The sequence below is a fragment of the Acinonyx jubatus genome, chromosome C2 (genome assembly GCF_027475565.1).
Source record: "Acinonyx jubatus isolate Ajub_Pintada_27869175 chromosome C2, VMU_Ajub_asm_v1.0, whole genome shotgun sequence".
Classification (NCBI taxonomy): Eukaryota; Metazoa; Chordata; class Mammalia; order Carnivora; family Felidae; genus Acinonyx; species Acinonyx jubatus.
Genome location: NC_069384.1, coordinates 149532696 through 149548511, shown reverse-complemented (window position 1 = coordinate 149548511; position 15816 = coordinate 149532696). Strand labels below are relative to the sequence as shown.

The following is a 15816-nucleotide window of genomic DNA, read 5'->3' as shown; positions in this document are numbered from 1 at the left end:
AGTTTTAACTCTTAGGGCTCTACCAGGTTCTCACAGTAAATGTAGGAGAAAAATCCACACTTGCTTCCAGCAGGGGGAGAGTAAAAGGAACCATTTTGAAACATGCTAGAGAATTCTATTCTTAACAAGCCCTTCCCTCAAGAGAAACTAACCAGAGCCTAACCTGCTGGGGTTTTATCAGGACCTAACTTACCCCGGGGTGGGAAATACCCGACTCTAGCTCACGCTAGCCACACTGAGAAGCACTGTTCACGGTCCAGAAGCACAGGCTCACTAAAAGACTGAGATCTAATCATAGGACCACAGAGCTTCTTCATTCCCCTCAAACCTCACCAACACATTGATAAAGGCCCATTTAGAGCATTTCCATCTACCCAGCACATCATGTCTGATTCTGAAGAAAAAATAGAAGGCAGACTAGAAGGCAAAAAATATAGGCTGAAGAGACAGGCAAGCATCAGAACCAGTCTCAATATGGCAGTGTTGTTGGAATTGTCAGACCAGGAATTTAAAACAGCTATGATTAAAATACTCGGGGCTCTAATGGACAGAGTAGACAGCATGCAAGAACACACAGGCAAATTGAGCAAGAGAGATGAAAATTCTAAGAAAGGATTTAAAAAATGCTAGAGATCTAACACATTGTAATAGAAATAAAGAATGTCACTGATGGGCCTATTAGTAGACTGGATACAGCTGAGGAAAGGATCTCTGAGCTTGAGGCTATCTCAGTAAACATCTCCAAACCTGAAAGACAAAGAGAACAAATACGGGGAAAAAAAGGAACAGAATCCTTAAGACCTGTGGGGCACCTACATAGGTGAAACATACATGTAATGGGAATACCAGAAGGAGAAGAGAGAAAAGAACAGAATATTTGAAACAATACACACAATGTTCTAGCCTCAATTATAACTGATAATATTTGGATGGACCCCAGGACATCAAGCTCAAGTGAAACAAGTCAGAGAAAGACAAATACAGCACGGTATCACTTATGTGTGAAATCTAAAAAAGCCAAATTTGCAGAGACAGAGAACGGAATGGTAGTTAACAGGGGCTAGGGGGTGGGGGTTGGGGGGAGTGGGTAGCTGTTGGTCCCAAAATACAAACTTTCAGTTAGAAGATGAATAAGGATATAATGTACAGTGTTGTGATTATAATTAATAATACTATGGTATATACTTGAAAGTTGCTAAGAGAGTAAACCTTAAATATTCTTACCACAATAAAGAAATAATTATGTGACATGACAGAGGTGTTAGCTAATACTATGGTGGTAATCATAGTATAAGGAGGCCCATGTTAACCTGATACCAAAACCAGGCAGACACATTATAAGGGGAAAACCTAGGGATGCAAAATCTTTAACAAAATACTAGCCAGTTGGATGCAAATATACATAAGAGGATAATAATATACCATGCCCGAATAGGGATAATCCAAGAAATGCCTAAGTGATTTAGCATCCAAAATAAATGTTAAAAATGATTATCCCAATAAATATAGGAAAAGTATTTCAGAAAAATCGATATACATTCATAATTTAAAAAAAAATAAAACTTCCTGGCAAATGGAATGAAGGGAACTTCCTCCACTAAGATCTTACTTAATGGCAAAAGACTTTATGTTTCTAACTAAGACCAGGAGCAAGGCAAGGAATACATTCCCATGATTCCTATTCAACATTATACCAAAGGTTCTAACCAATGGAATAAGGCAAGAAAAAAAAAGCCCACATAAAAAAAAAAAAAAAAGAAGTTTTTATTTACAGATGAAATACTTATATGCCTAGAAAATCCTAAGGAAACTACAAAAAAGCTATTGGAATTAATAAGTCAGTTTACCAACACTGCAGGATAGATACAAAGTCAAAACACAAAAGCCTATTTATATCCATGTGCTAATACCGAACATTCAGAAACTAAAATTTTGAAAATTACATTTACAATAACGTAAAAATATTAACAGATAGAGCCAATTTGATTTTTGACAAAGATACCAAGTTGATTCAGTGGGATAAGAACAGTCTTTTCAAAATACGGTACTATAATCACTCATATATACAGGAAAAAATGACTCAACTCATATCATACACAAGAATTAAGTTGAAATGGATCATAGACCTGAACCTGAGAGTTAAACCTGTAAAATTCTCAAAGCAAACATACGGGAAAATATGTCCAGTTTTGGGTTATACAAAGATTTCTTAGAATGGAATGAAAACCCACGGACCATAGGAATAATATTGATGAGTGATACTTCACCAAAATTAAAAATTTCTGCTCACTGGAAGATACCGGGAAGAAAATAAAAGATGAACCACAGGCAGTTAGAAAATTTGTGCAGTGTTATACCTATCAAAGGACTTGTATCCAAATATGTAATCGACTCTTACAACTCAATAATAAGAAATAAAGATGGACAATAGATACTTTACCAACGAAGATATATTATGCAGTATCATTATTTATCAGTGACATGAAACTTGAAACCACAATGAGATACCGCCACAAACCCGTTAGAATGATTACAATGATTGCTAATGGGAATGCAATATGCTACAACCACTGTGGAAAACTCAGGAATATTGAGACAGCCCAGCTGCATCCAGAATGAAGCCTGTAGTTGTTTATTTAGGGCGCTTATCTCCCACCACTTCTCGCCTACTGGTCCGTTCAGAGACTTTGTTCTCACCACCATCTCCTTCTCTGTGCTGTTCAGTTCACTTCCCACCTTTCAGCTAATCCAAACGCTACGCTTCTTTCAGGGCTCAACCGCAGTCACTTGATTCCCCTGTCACCCTGGCCCACTCTGATCTCGCTCCCCCCTGGACTCCTCTGCCATCTCTCCACCTCCGTACGTGCGGGAGCACGATTCGAACCGGCACTAGGATGTGCACGCAAATACTGCATGGCGCTCAGAACAGGGCGGGCCACCAGTGCCCCATGGCAGCTCTCCCTTCATGTGACCTCTACGTCTACGTATGAAGCTTCGTACCTGTTTGCCAGCCTCAGGGGGTGCAACGCACTGTGCACTGATTTTGCCAGAAGATTCAAAATCATCCTCTTCCTCTGCAAGTGGGGCCAACCAAGTCCGGTCATGCTCTACACTCAAGGTCTTTGGTGCAGACGTGACTACACCGAACTCCTCCCAGGTCTCCGAGCCCCTTTTCACCCCTGCGACCAGTGGAATGATGTCTTTGCTTTTGGCAGGAGGGCCTCCCGACACCTCTTTTTGCTGCGGTAACGTTTGCCTCCTGCACCACGTGTGACAAAAACGCGCAAGAGTATGGATTACAAAGCAAAAAGCCCGGTGGAACCGATCCAGGGCTAACTGGACTTTGGTTTTTTTGGCCTCTCCATCCAAGCTTCCATCCCTCTCCTCATTACTGAAGGAATTGAGCAGCAAGGCAATGAAGAGGTTGAGTACCTGGGGTGGGGCAGGGGGAGGGGAGACACAAGGGGAATAGGAAGCTTAGCAGACGGGAAGATACAGTAGGTTTCCGGAGCAACTTCTCCCCCAAGACCCAAAACTAACTCAAATGAGAGTTCTACGTCCTTCTGGCTTCTAAGAAAGTTTACCTATAAAATGAATAAGAGGAGAAAAATTGAGGAAGAGAGCAAGGTAAAAGAAAAACGGAAGGGAAATGGTGCAAACAGCCCAAGTCTGGCTTGTCTACATACAAGCAACAGATGTTGTAAACCCTGGCCATGGTAAAGCAGAGCTGTGTGGCCATGTATATTCCTTGGGGATCCGTCGAATCCTGGCTTTGGTTTTCCTGGAATTGCCCACAGGGATATGGGTCTGATGTCTCATACTGCTGTGGAGTCCTCTCCTGTTGGTACAGTTTGAGAGAGGATGTGCTTTGGGCAGGCTTTTTAGGTCCTATTGCCTGAACCACAACAAAGTATTGGGACTGAGCCGGAGGGGTTGGAATCGAATCTGCGACTCTTCTGTTGAAGCTTGGATCAATTTAAATTCAGATCATCTCATCAGCTTCCTACTTGGGGTTTTTTTGCTGACACTTACACACCCTCCCATTCATCATCTTTACCTCCTCAAGCGCCTTTGTGGCTGTCACCCACTCAAAAATAGACTGCCTTCGGGGAGGCGTATCTCATGAGCTTGAATGGGTCTCGTCACTCTCCCTCAGCTTCACCATAAGAATTCCCAACTGTAGATCTTTGCTCAAGCTTTCCTCTCTTTGCTAAGTCCACCTTGCCTCTTTTGTTTTTGTAATTTTTTTTTTTTTTGAGAGAGAGAGAGAGTGTAAGCAGGGGAGGGGCAGAGAGAGAGGGGGACAGAGGATCCGAAGCACTCTCTGGGCTGACAGCAGCGAGAGTGATGTGGGGCCTGAAATCACAAACCGTGAGATCATGACCTGAGCTGAAGTTGGACACTCAACCGACTGAGCCGCCCAGGCGCCACCTCCTTGCCTCTTGAGTACCCTTCTCAAGTACTGTATCTTCCACACATCCTTTGTTAACACTCCGTTCCCACTCCCACTGGTGGTACCCTGTTCTGAAACTTTTGTATCCCTTACTGTCTTTCTAACAACACTGATCTCGTACATAGGATGAAGCAATGGTGTTCATGCGGATGGTTCATTATATTTGCACGATAGCCCCAACTTGATTCTCAAGACCTTGTGGTCAGATGTCCTGTGTGTCTCTTGTCTCTTCATATCTTTACTGGGTACCCAATTAGCTAATAGTGTCTATGTTTCCGGCTGCAGGTAATAGACTCAAGGTAACTTACACAACAAGAAAATGTAACATAACAAGATGCTTGAAAATAAAACAGGGGGATGGGGTGTCTGGGTGGCTCAGTTGGTTAAGCGTCTGACTCTTGATTTCAGCTCAGGTCATGATGTCACAGTTGTGAGATCAAGCCCCGTCCCAAGCTTGGGATTCTCTCTTTCTCCCACTCTGTCCCCCCCTGCTTGCACACATGTGCGTGTTCTCTCTCTCTCTCTCCCTCTCTCTCAAAAAATAAAATAAAATAAAAAAATAAAATATGGGGAACATGAAGATAGGTTCGTTCCACCTTTTCCCTCTACCTTCCTAACAACTTTGTGTTAGGCTGGCTCTTCTCCTGCTTGGATAATGTTTGCAGCTCTGAGATGAATCAGTCTTTAATAAAAAGGCCCAGGGAAAGTAAAAGGACCATTTTTTTTTTTTAGCTCATCCCTTTTTTTTTTTTTAAGACCAAGAAATCTTCCTTACTAGATATCCCTTTACATCTTATTGCCCAAATTAAGTCACACATCCCTACCTCAGCCATTCATGGACAAAGAGAATACAATTATCTTAGAATAATCACCTGTAGTAGAATAGATATTGAGGCATCAGTCAACATGAGCGCTGTGTGACGAGGAGGTTTTGTTTCATGCTTATAATAATTTCCTCAAGTCAAATTCAAATGCATATTTTAATATCATATAACAATACATGCATAATTTTATATTTAGAGTAATGATCACTAGCGAAGCATTGCAAAAGAAGGTAATGCATCCGTTTAGTCCGTATATTAAAAAAAAAGATATAAGACACTCACCACGAGTTTTCCTATCACCATGATCAACAGAAAGACGACAACGCACAGTGGTTTACTAGTTTCTTGCATACATTCCCACATGTTTTCGATCCATTCCCCACAGAGGATGCGGAATACCACCAGAAAGGAACGGTAGAAGTCCCCCATGTGCCAGCGTCGTAAACATGGGACTGTAGGGCCACAGGATTTGGTGTTATTCCTTACAGAATTGAATTTAGAGCCAAAAAGCTGCATGCCAACTACTGAGAAAATGAAGACCACAATGGCCAGGACCACGGTCAGGTTTCCCAGGGCTCCGACGGAGTGACCAATTATCTTTATCAGTGTGTTTAAAGTCGGCCAGGATTTGGCTAACTTGAAAACCCTTAGCTGTAGAAACAGACGATAAACAAAAGTGGAAGAAAAGCCTGTTAAAGACAAATTCCATCTGCTCAGCTATGTAGTAAATGACACGTTCCCAAAGCACAGCATTTATGATTATCAAAAATCTTTTCAAAGCCAAATCCATCCTAAACATAGTCATCAACTCCTTGTCCTACGCTAACACCCATATTTACTTTTTGTTTTAAAAATGGAAATATTTGGGGCGCCTGGGTGGCTCAGTCAGTTAAGTGTCTGACTTCAGCTCAGGTCATGATCTCACGGTTCGTTGGTCGGAGCCCCGCGTCAGGCTCTGTGCTGACAGCTCAGAGCCTGGAGCCTGCTTCGAATTCTGTGTCTCCCTCTCCCTCTGCCCTCCCTGCTCATGCTGTCTCTCTCTCGCTGTCTCTCTCGCTCTCTCTCTCTCAAAAATAAATAAACATTAAAAAAGTTAAAAAAAATAAAAATGGAAATATTCTACAGAGAACAAACTAAGGGTTGCTGGAGGGGAAGTGGGTAGGGGGATAGGCTAGATGGGTGATGGGTATTAAGGAGGGCACTTGTTGGGATGGGCACTGGGATATATGTAAGTGATGAATCACTAAATTCTACTCCTGAAACCAATATACACTATATGTTAACTAACTAGAATTTAAATAAATTTAAAAAAAGAAATATTTTGTTCTGATTTTTGTTAAATGATACTTTGGAGTCATGAGATGGTGGAATTAAGCATACGTGTCTGTTGCATAAAATGAAATGTTTTGGAATTCTATACTATAGAATACTATAGAATACTATACCCAGAGTCAAAAATGTCTGGCCCAAGGACCAAATCCAGCCAATGCCTGTTTTGGTATGGCCTAAGGGCTTAGAATATTTTACATTTTTAAATGGTTAGACAATAATCAAAAGAAGGGTATTTCATCACACATGAGAACTGTATGAAGTTCAAATTTCCACGCCTGTAAATAAAATTCTATCAGAACACAATCACGTCCATTTCTTCTCGAATGTCTATGGCTACTTCTGTGCTATAACAGCAGAGTTGAATGATTTCGACAGAGACCATATAGCCTATAATGCTGAAAATATTTACCATCTGGCCTTTTACAGAAAAAAAATGCTAACTCCTGCTTTACATAATTCAGGTCACAAGTCTGAATCTAAACTGTCTAACAGTGATGAGAGTAATATGACATTTTGTACCCAGGAGAGAAAAAGCAATCAGCTACTCAAAACACACACACTTTTTCCAAAAAGAACATTTTTTCCCTGGAACCTTATAGATCCTGTAGGAGACAACGTGGCAACTACGTTCATAGGTCATTTCCTACATTAACTTCCAATGTAAACCAATGGGTTTCATTCCAAACCACAATCCTATCAACTATTTGGGAGAAACATTTCATGTCAGTAAGACTTATGGCCCAAGAGAAGGATCAGCGCTGTGTCCCCAGAGGGTAGATGGGAGAAATCACGGTTCTGTTCTCATATAGACAACTCCACAGAGTCCCTCCCCTCAGAGCATGGCTGTAATAAGCCTAAACAATCGTAAAGCAAATGTAACTTTGCCCACCTGAGCACCAATAAAACTTCAGGAGAGCAGCCTAAAACGATGCATGACTTTGGGCAGTGTGATCACCTAACATATCCCAAGTATAAAATGTACACCTTCTGTAACTGGGGCAACTGTCTTACTCCTGGAAATCTCATCCCTGCCAAAATCAAAAGCAAATCTCTGGAAGGGGACAAAAGGCCACCTTTTCTGGCTTCCTGCTTCCCCTGTTAGATGTGGTCTCTCTGTAGCTTTCTATCCATACTTCTCATGGGGTCTGTCACGTTCTCTACTTTGCCTCATGGTCATTTCTGGCCCTGCCTTGTCTCGTCTCTAGATGCCAGACTCCTTGAAGACAGTACTTTTCCTTACCTTTCAGCCCTCCTTCGGGTCAGCTCCTATCAGGTGCCTCTGCAAAGGTCACCAGCATGCCTCCATGGGCAGTAGATGGAGGGCCGAGACGACAGGATGGGAATGTGGCCCTGGAAGCCGTGAGGTGGAACCTCGTGCCTGTCGGTCTTCACCCCCCCTTGGTGAGCCCAGATGTGAGGGTGCCTGGCTCAGAGCTCAGGGGTGGGTGGTGGGGAAGAGATGGAGGGAGGGGTGGTACGCTAATCAAGGAGCAGAATCCTGACACCAGAAGACACAACACTGCACCTGCTTGCCTAAACGATCATCTTGGGAGTGGGGAGGGAGGGGTTCAGCTGGGAGGAGACTCCCGCAGACTCCCAAGAATATCCAAAACCTGGGTGGCAGGGGGAGCACAGTTTTGAGTCTCTGGTTAAGGCAAGAGGAGTTCAAGTTGAGTGCAAAATAGCCACTGAACTCACTCAAGACTCTCGTCAACCCTGGCAGCTAAGGCATTTCAGTCAAATACAACAGTAAGTGCCTTACCACTCTTAAGGAATGGAAAAACAGAGGACTTTGTTTTCCTACAACTACACTGTTCATCACATCTGCAAAACTCAGAAGAGCGACGATGCTGTCAAAAATGTTCCAGCCTCGGCGGAAGTAGTTGTAGGGATCGAGCGCGATGATTTTTAGGCACATCTCTGCCATGAAAATGCCAGTGAAAACCTGCAGTGAGACAGGGAAGAATGAGAAAAGGGAGCTACTGCTCCTTGAAGATACAATTCTAAGAATGGTCCAAGGGAATTGCAGAAGTCACGAAGAAATACAGCGCATTTTGATTTACTTGGCTCCTCTCCCCCCATTCCTCTCCCCATAGTGCCCATTCCAGTGTTCCCAAACTCGCAGACATCGGCATAGAGAATAAATATTAGTTCCCATTCAGCTGAAAATAAGGCAGAGTGATAGAAAATGTCAAGTGATCCCTCCTCTAAGTTCCTTTAAAATGTCAATGAAAGTTCCAAAATGGGGGAGGCGGGGAGTACACGGCAGCTCTGAAAACTGAAGATAAATATCCTCCATAAAGCAGAACCCAGGAGGAGTTCACCCAACCACTTTGATCAGAAAAAGATTTAAAAGGGGCCCAGAGCAGAGACTTGAAAAAACACTGCCGGGAACAGGAAACATCGTTGAGCAACTCAATATGTAGGCTCAGCCTCTATGATGAATACCATGGGCTAAACCCCACATTGGTCATGGTTGAAAGGAGGAGAGGTGAGTTGGCGTATAATCCTAAACATTCACTCGCAGAATGCAGGGTTCCTTATTCCAGAACAAAATACCGGAGAATCAAAAAGAAGGGCAAGAGTTACAGAAAGCGCTAAACGATGTGATTTCCACAGGCACAAATATATGTTTTTGGTTTTGTCTTTGAAAATTAGATAAATACAGGCTGAAAAACACTGCAGTGTTGAATAAGCAGCAGCCAAATTCTATATCATCTACATTTTTGCAGACGATAAAACAAAGCATTTCTTCATAGCAAATAGCACATTCTCTCTCACACATACACAAATAAATAGATATGAGAAAACAATAGTATGAAATAATATGAAATATGAAAACAACAGCATGAAATAAGTAATAATAGTATGAAATAAGGTAATATAAAAAGGTTGTCAGCTATAGGACTCTACAGCTTTGGAAAAGAAAAAGAAACACCCCAGAAATGATTTTTAAACGTCCTTATTAAAAGTAACAGATGATCCATTTTTATAAATAATTTGATGACGTACTATTTATCTTTAAAAATCCCTAAAATAAAGTGACACAAGTTAAAAAAAAGGGGGGGGGAGGGGGGAATAGGCAAAGATAAATCCAAGATAGGCAAATAGAAATCAAGGGGGCAAAACCAAAAACCAAAAACCAAAAAACCCAAAGCTCGTATCAGTCTTTTCCCTTTAAATATTTCTATCTACTTCTGCCCAAAGCTGCAACCAGAGTCTAAAAGCACGCAGTGTTACCTGTTCTAGTTAATTGTGCTGGACTGATCCCTGTCCCCTTTTGAGCTCCTCCTCCCCCTCCTGTCCCCTTCAGGCTTAAACTGTCTAGCCCTACAGCAACCCTACATGCCTTGGAACCATGGGTTTTGCAAGCCGACTCAACTGCTACTCATGGCTTTTCGGGAGCTCAACGTACTCCCCTGATTTAAGCTGTCCCAAAGCCTAGGGAGTCCATTTTCAAGTCCAGTCCCACAGAACCTCCACAGGCCAGTTAAAGCCTCGTCCACCCATCAGAGGAGGGAGGCTTGGATGTGTTCTTGGGAACTCAGGGCTCCAAAGCCTCCTTCCACCGCTGCTACGGGGGCACAGATGAGGTGGCTACACCCTCGTATCGTGTGCCTAGGGAATGGGGCGCAGGGGATGGAAGCACAGGCTACGTGGCCAGCAATGCAGGTTTCGTGTCAATTTTCAGGGGCCGGGGTGCAGCCGCTGCCTGTGAACTCAGACACCAACAATGTCCCTGGGCCTCCTTCTATACCACTTCTGGGGAGAGTGAAGAAGAATGTCACTTAATTATCCAACTTCTGACTGCAAAATGCAGCTTCACCTCAACACCCAGAACGTCTAATCAGTGGGAAATCTGAGAGGGTGGCTTTTGTCATTTCCCACACTTGGATCAGAAAATGAAGAGATGGACAGACAGGCCACCTTTGCAACTGGAAAGCCCTGTCTAGGGGCATGACTTTGGGTTCTTTGGGTTATTCTCTGGAACTAATCTAATAACTCCATCCACCAGGAGGTGATGAAGGATGGCTCTGCTGACTCTGTTGAGCCGGGAACCATGGTCTCGTGGGCACAGCTTTCTGTCTCCAAGGGAAATAACACTGTCAGCCCATGTCTGGGATACGTCAGCAGGAGATAGCTGAATACGCTGGCCTAGAGCCCAGAAGACACCAGCCTATTAGAAGGGACCATGTGTGTTAGTTTCATCGAGCAGCATGAAATCTGATCTGACCCACACACACCCACAAGGGCACTTCCTCCCAAGGGCAGTTTGGGGAAAGAAACTTAAATGCAGACTGTATGGAGAGCCACCTTGGTCCTGCACTGTGGTCCCACTGGATCCCTGCTCCTCCTGAGGGGCCCTGGAACTGAGGGTGACAGTTACCTAAACCTGATGCATGGAAGCAGCTCTGTGAACCAGCTTCTGATTCAATAGGCATAGCGGGTTCCGATCAGCGGAAAATAATTAAAAAACACATACGTACATATTGCCTAGAAATCCTCTGCAATGCTAAAAAATGATCATCTTTGCCAACAGGACCATAGGAAATAAGTTTCTGCTTTGTATTCCCCTCATCTTTAAAATTTTCCTTAGTTTTAAAATTAAAAAAAAAATGTATTACTTTTTTAAGCTGGAAAAATAAAATAAAACTTTAAGAATAAATGGCTACAATTTGCAACTATGTAGATGGAACTAGCGGGTATTATGCTAGGCGAAATTAGTCAGAGAAAGACAAATATCATCTGACTTCACTCATATGAGGAATTTAAGATACAAAAAAGATGAGCATAAGGGAAGGGAAGCAAAAATAATATAAAAACAAGGAGGGGGACAAAACATAAGAGACACTTCAATACAGAGAACAAACAGAGGGTTGCTGGAGGGGTTGTGCGAGGGGGGATGGGCTAAATGGGGAAGGGGCATTAAGGAATCTACTCCTGAAATCATTGTTGCACCATATGCTAACTAACTTGGATGTAAATTAAACAATAAATAAATTAAAAAAAAGAAAAAGAAAAAATGGCTACATACTCTGGTAAGATTTTTAGCCTATTCACTCATTAGCTAATTAGGATAGAACATTCAGCGGGTAATTTGCTATTTCTGATATTTAGGAGACTAATTAATCCTCGGGAAAAATGCCTTCTCCGGGAACAATAAATTGAGCAGTTCATGAAACGTCTGCTCTCCTACCTTAATTTTCCCAATTTAACTTGGATTAGATACATCTAACGAGAAACATACTGAAGCAGGCTCAAGTCGGGAGCCCCACCCCACCTTCATAAGCATTGTACTTCATAAGCTTTGCACATAAGCATAAGCTTTCCCTCCTGGGAAAGCAAGCCTCCCACAGCTGCCACGCCCTGGCCCACCTTTCCAGGGGGAATAATAACTAGTAATGGCAGTCACATTATTTTGTGACAAATGATGCCATCAGCATCACTGGGGACCATGAGACACGTTACCAAGGGTCTCTGGACATCATTAACGTTTTCTTGCCCCCAAGATCGTGCCAAATAGCTGACCTTTTAAGATGGCTGCTGCCTTCTGGCTTACCACTGGATGGCTAAAGAGATGCCTTGGCATACCAGAGGGCCAACACGGGGGCCATGGAAAATTACCAAATGAGTAAAAACAAAATTCTAACAGTTGTATTTGCCCTCGACTCTACTTAAGGGGACCAGGGACCTAGGCTAGGTTAGGCCACTTACAAAATGTTTAGACTTTGAAAGAGTTATAAGTCACAGTTTGGAATATTTGTATACTTTAAAAAGCCTAAAGTTACCAAATTCCCTGTATACAACATATACTCAAAACTCTGGTCCATTTTGTGATGCTCCAAGGCCAAGAAGACAGTGTTGATTACGATGCAGATGGTGATGACCAGCTCAGTAAAGGGGTCGGTCGTCACGACTCGCAGGGCCTTCTTAACGCACAGCCACTGGGGGCTGCAGTTCCACACGAGGTATCTGGACGCCACGTTTCCCCCACACGGGAGGCAAGGCTCCTGCGATTTTTCTTGCTCTGGAGAAGGAGAATGGGAGAGCAGTTGAGTAGTTAGCTATGAATCCATCTGGCCGCTGTTTGCCTGAGTGCATTCCACTCTCTTCCCCCCCTCTTCCCTACGGTCTCTTGTGAACAACGTGATCAGCCAAGAAGGGCGCTGACGGGTGCAGCCAGAAAGGTTTGCCATATACAACTTCCCTGCGGTACAGCCGTGTACATCCAGTCTTTATACTTGTGTTGAGCATCTGGGAGCTGAGCCGCACCGTTAGAGATACAGATGGGGAAGTCAACACTCACAGGCTGTGAACCCATGAGAGAGAAAGGTATAAGCTCAAATTATGTTCATTCAAGGCAGACCACGGTGACAGCTGTACCAGAGGCACACAGAGCTACCAGGGCTCAGAGGAAGGCCAGGTATTCAGGCAGGGGCATCTTTTGTTTTGAAGCAAAAGGTACTCTATCAGCAGGTTGAATTCAGGCCACAAGGCCACTGTACCCCTGATTTCCGATTTCCCCGGCACCATTTCAAGAGACTCATACAAGCCAAATGAAGCGATGCAATAGGGCTCAAAAGTGCTAAGGACGAATCTGACCCCGTCCCTGTAAGGACTTGGGTCCTGCCTTTGAACACCAACCCCTCAGTTGGGGATCCTGGTTACCTGCTGTTGATGAGGTCCATCAGATGATTCCAGCCTATCTACACAGGTCTTCCACTTTGCATGCCAGATTCCTAACTCTAACTTCCATGACAACCGTCACCTTCTGGAAACTTCTGTGTCGTCTCTTCTTTGGTCACTGTCATTGCCACTGCGACCCCCTGTGACTGCCTGGCCTGATCAGGGTGGGTAAGGGTGGGGGTCTTGTCTGTACTCTTGGTCCTAAATGCCAAAGCTAGCCAGTTCCCACCAATACCCAAGGGCCAACTCAGGGTGGGCCTGCTTCCTCAAGCCACTTGGCTCCCATGCTCCAAAGAGGCACAAGAAGCCACTCTGCAGGAAGCAGAAGGGGCTACAGAGGGCTTCTGGGGGAGATGGAAAGAAGGAAAAGGGAGGGACGTCACTGCAGTTGGGCTGTCCCTGGGGCCAGGAGGGCAGAGCTTACCCTGCATGGTGATGGTGAGGATGCTGACGGCACTCAGGGCCCTCTGCCTTTGGAAGGGGTCCCCGTGCTCATCACAGAAATCCACTGACAGATTCTGGGACAGCCGTTTGGTTTGCTCTAGGATGTGTGGCTGTAAGAGAAGGAAGGCATGGTAGACCTTCAAAGGGAAGGGACTGCCCCTCCTCAAAAGGTCACAGGCTACTCTGTTTGAACGCCACGTGCCTGGAAAGCACTTAGTATCTTATGTAGCTCCGCTCCCTTCCATCTCACGGCAGGACGAAGGTTCAGCTTTCCTGTTTCAGATTTCATAAATAACTAAAACGCAGGGTGGCGTTCACACTTTTTCATGTATGCACATTTCCAGGATCCTAACCATGGAAATGTTCCTTTCTCTGTGATTTATTCATTGTCAACAAAGAGCAAACGAAATTTTACAAAAAACGAAGGAGCAGTAAACGGTTCAGGACACAAAAGCAATAAAAAGTCAAAATTAGAAACAATGTCTTGGGGTGGCAGGAGTGGGGGATAGATACTTTTAGAAGGGTGGATGGGGCCAGGTTAGAATGGCTGCCTAAACTGATTTTGAAACAGTCAGTAACTAAAAAGAACAGCCAAAATAAATATGACAAAGTCTATGTACTAAACCTCAAGCACTCTCCCAGGCTGTGCTTGGGGGCTCGACTCTCGCCTTACCTACAATTCTAAAGTCTCTGGACACGACAGTACATAAATCTTCAGCTACCTAGATGACGTATTTCCCTGACGTTCTGACCAACCGTGGCCCCAGAGGGAACTATTTTATTTTAGTTAAGTTTATTCATTTATTCTGAGAGAGAAAGCATGAGTTGGGGAGGGGCAGAGAGAGGAGAGAGAGAGAATCCCAAGCAGGCTTCACGCTGTCAGCACGGAGCCCCATGCGGGGTTCAAACCGTGAGATCATGACCTGAGTTGAAGTCAGATGCTTAACTGACTGAGCCGCCCAGGGGCCCCAGTGATAAGCTATTTTAAAGGCAACCTGTAGTCTTTCTATAGCTATTTCCTATTTTGGCTTAGGGAAAAGACACGTTTTATTAGCTGTCTGCTCTTGGTCTATTGTTTTGTGAAATGAGAAAAAAAAAACCCTTCAAAATATTAAAAAGTATTTGCAGGCTCTTCAATATGCTATGGTCTGACATTAGAGAAGCCTCTAAACTGAAAGATGGGTCCCTGTCACTCCACCAGAGACCTGCACACAGCAATGGACGAGGTCTGCCCACCTACTTCTGTAAAGGCCCCCGACCCCCTTTCCCCACCTCCCCTCAGGCATGCACCCTCCCTTCCGACCACTTCACCTCTTCCTCCCATCTCAGAAAAGTGGCTCTCGCCATGATTCCCTGGCCTGTATCTTCAACATTTTCCTCTCCTCCGATTTCTCTCTCCACAGTTAAAACATGTTCAAACATCCCCCACCACACTGATAAAGATAGGGTTTTTCTCTACCCCTCATAGCTTCATATCCACTTGGCCTACAAAACATCCCTGCTAGGATGCCCCACAGGCATTTCAAACTTGCCACACCCAAAACTGAGCTCGCCATCCTTCCCTCCCCCAGGACAAGCTCCTTTCCGGTCTCGGTAAACTACCGTCCATCAAGTTGGCTACCCAAGCAATCAACCTGGCATCTTCCCCCTCTCTGCATCTATCTAGTCAAGTGCCAAATTTTCTCTTCTGGAAATCACTGTACCACTATTGTCTCTTCATCCTCTTGCCCTCACCACAGTTTAAGCCCCTGTTGCCTCTTACTTGGATTGCCACCACAACTTCTCAACTGGTTCCCTCCAGTCTCGTCCTGCTCTGGTCCGGTCTCTTCAGTGCATCTAGGATTTCAAAACTGTCAACCTGGTCAAGTCACTCTTTTGCTTAAAACCTTTCACGGGCGCCCGGGGGGCTCAGTCGGTTGAGTGTCCAACTTTGGCTCAGGTCATGACCTCATGGTTCATGAGTTCAAGCCCCGTATCGTACCAGGCTCTCTGCTGTCGGCTCAGAGCCTGGAGCTGCTTTGGATTCTGTGTCTCCCTCTCTCTCTGCCCCTCCCCTGCTCGCACTCTGTCTCTTTC

General features: G+C 44.2%; 1 protein-coding gene across 1 annotated transcript in view; it reads right to left on the bottom strand.

The window, feature by feature from the left end:
* The window catches only part of SCN11A (sodium voltage-gated channel alpha subunit 11), a 94372-nt gene that overhangs the window by 40953 nt on the left and 37603 nt on the right, over window positions 1-15816 (bottom strand). Inside the window, exons 12-16 of the mRNA XM_053221653.1 lie at window positions 13721-13850; window positions 12399-12637; window positions 8372-8554; window positions 5560-5928; window positions 3001-3432 (exon numbers count right to left, since the gene is read on the bottom strand). Of these exons, the coding sequence (XP_053077628.1) occupies window positions 3001-3432; window positions 5560-5928; window positions 8372-8554; window positions 12399-12637; window positions 13721-13850 (1353 nt within the window). The remainder of the gene's footprint in view (window positions 1-3000; window positions 3433-5559; window positions 5929-8371; window positions 8555-12398; window positions 12638-13720; window positions 13851-15816) is intronic.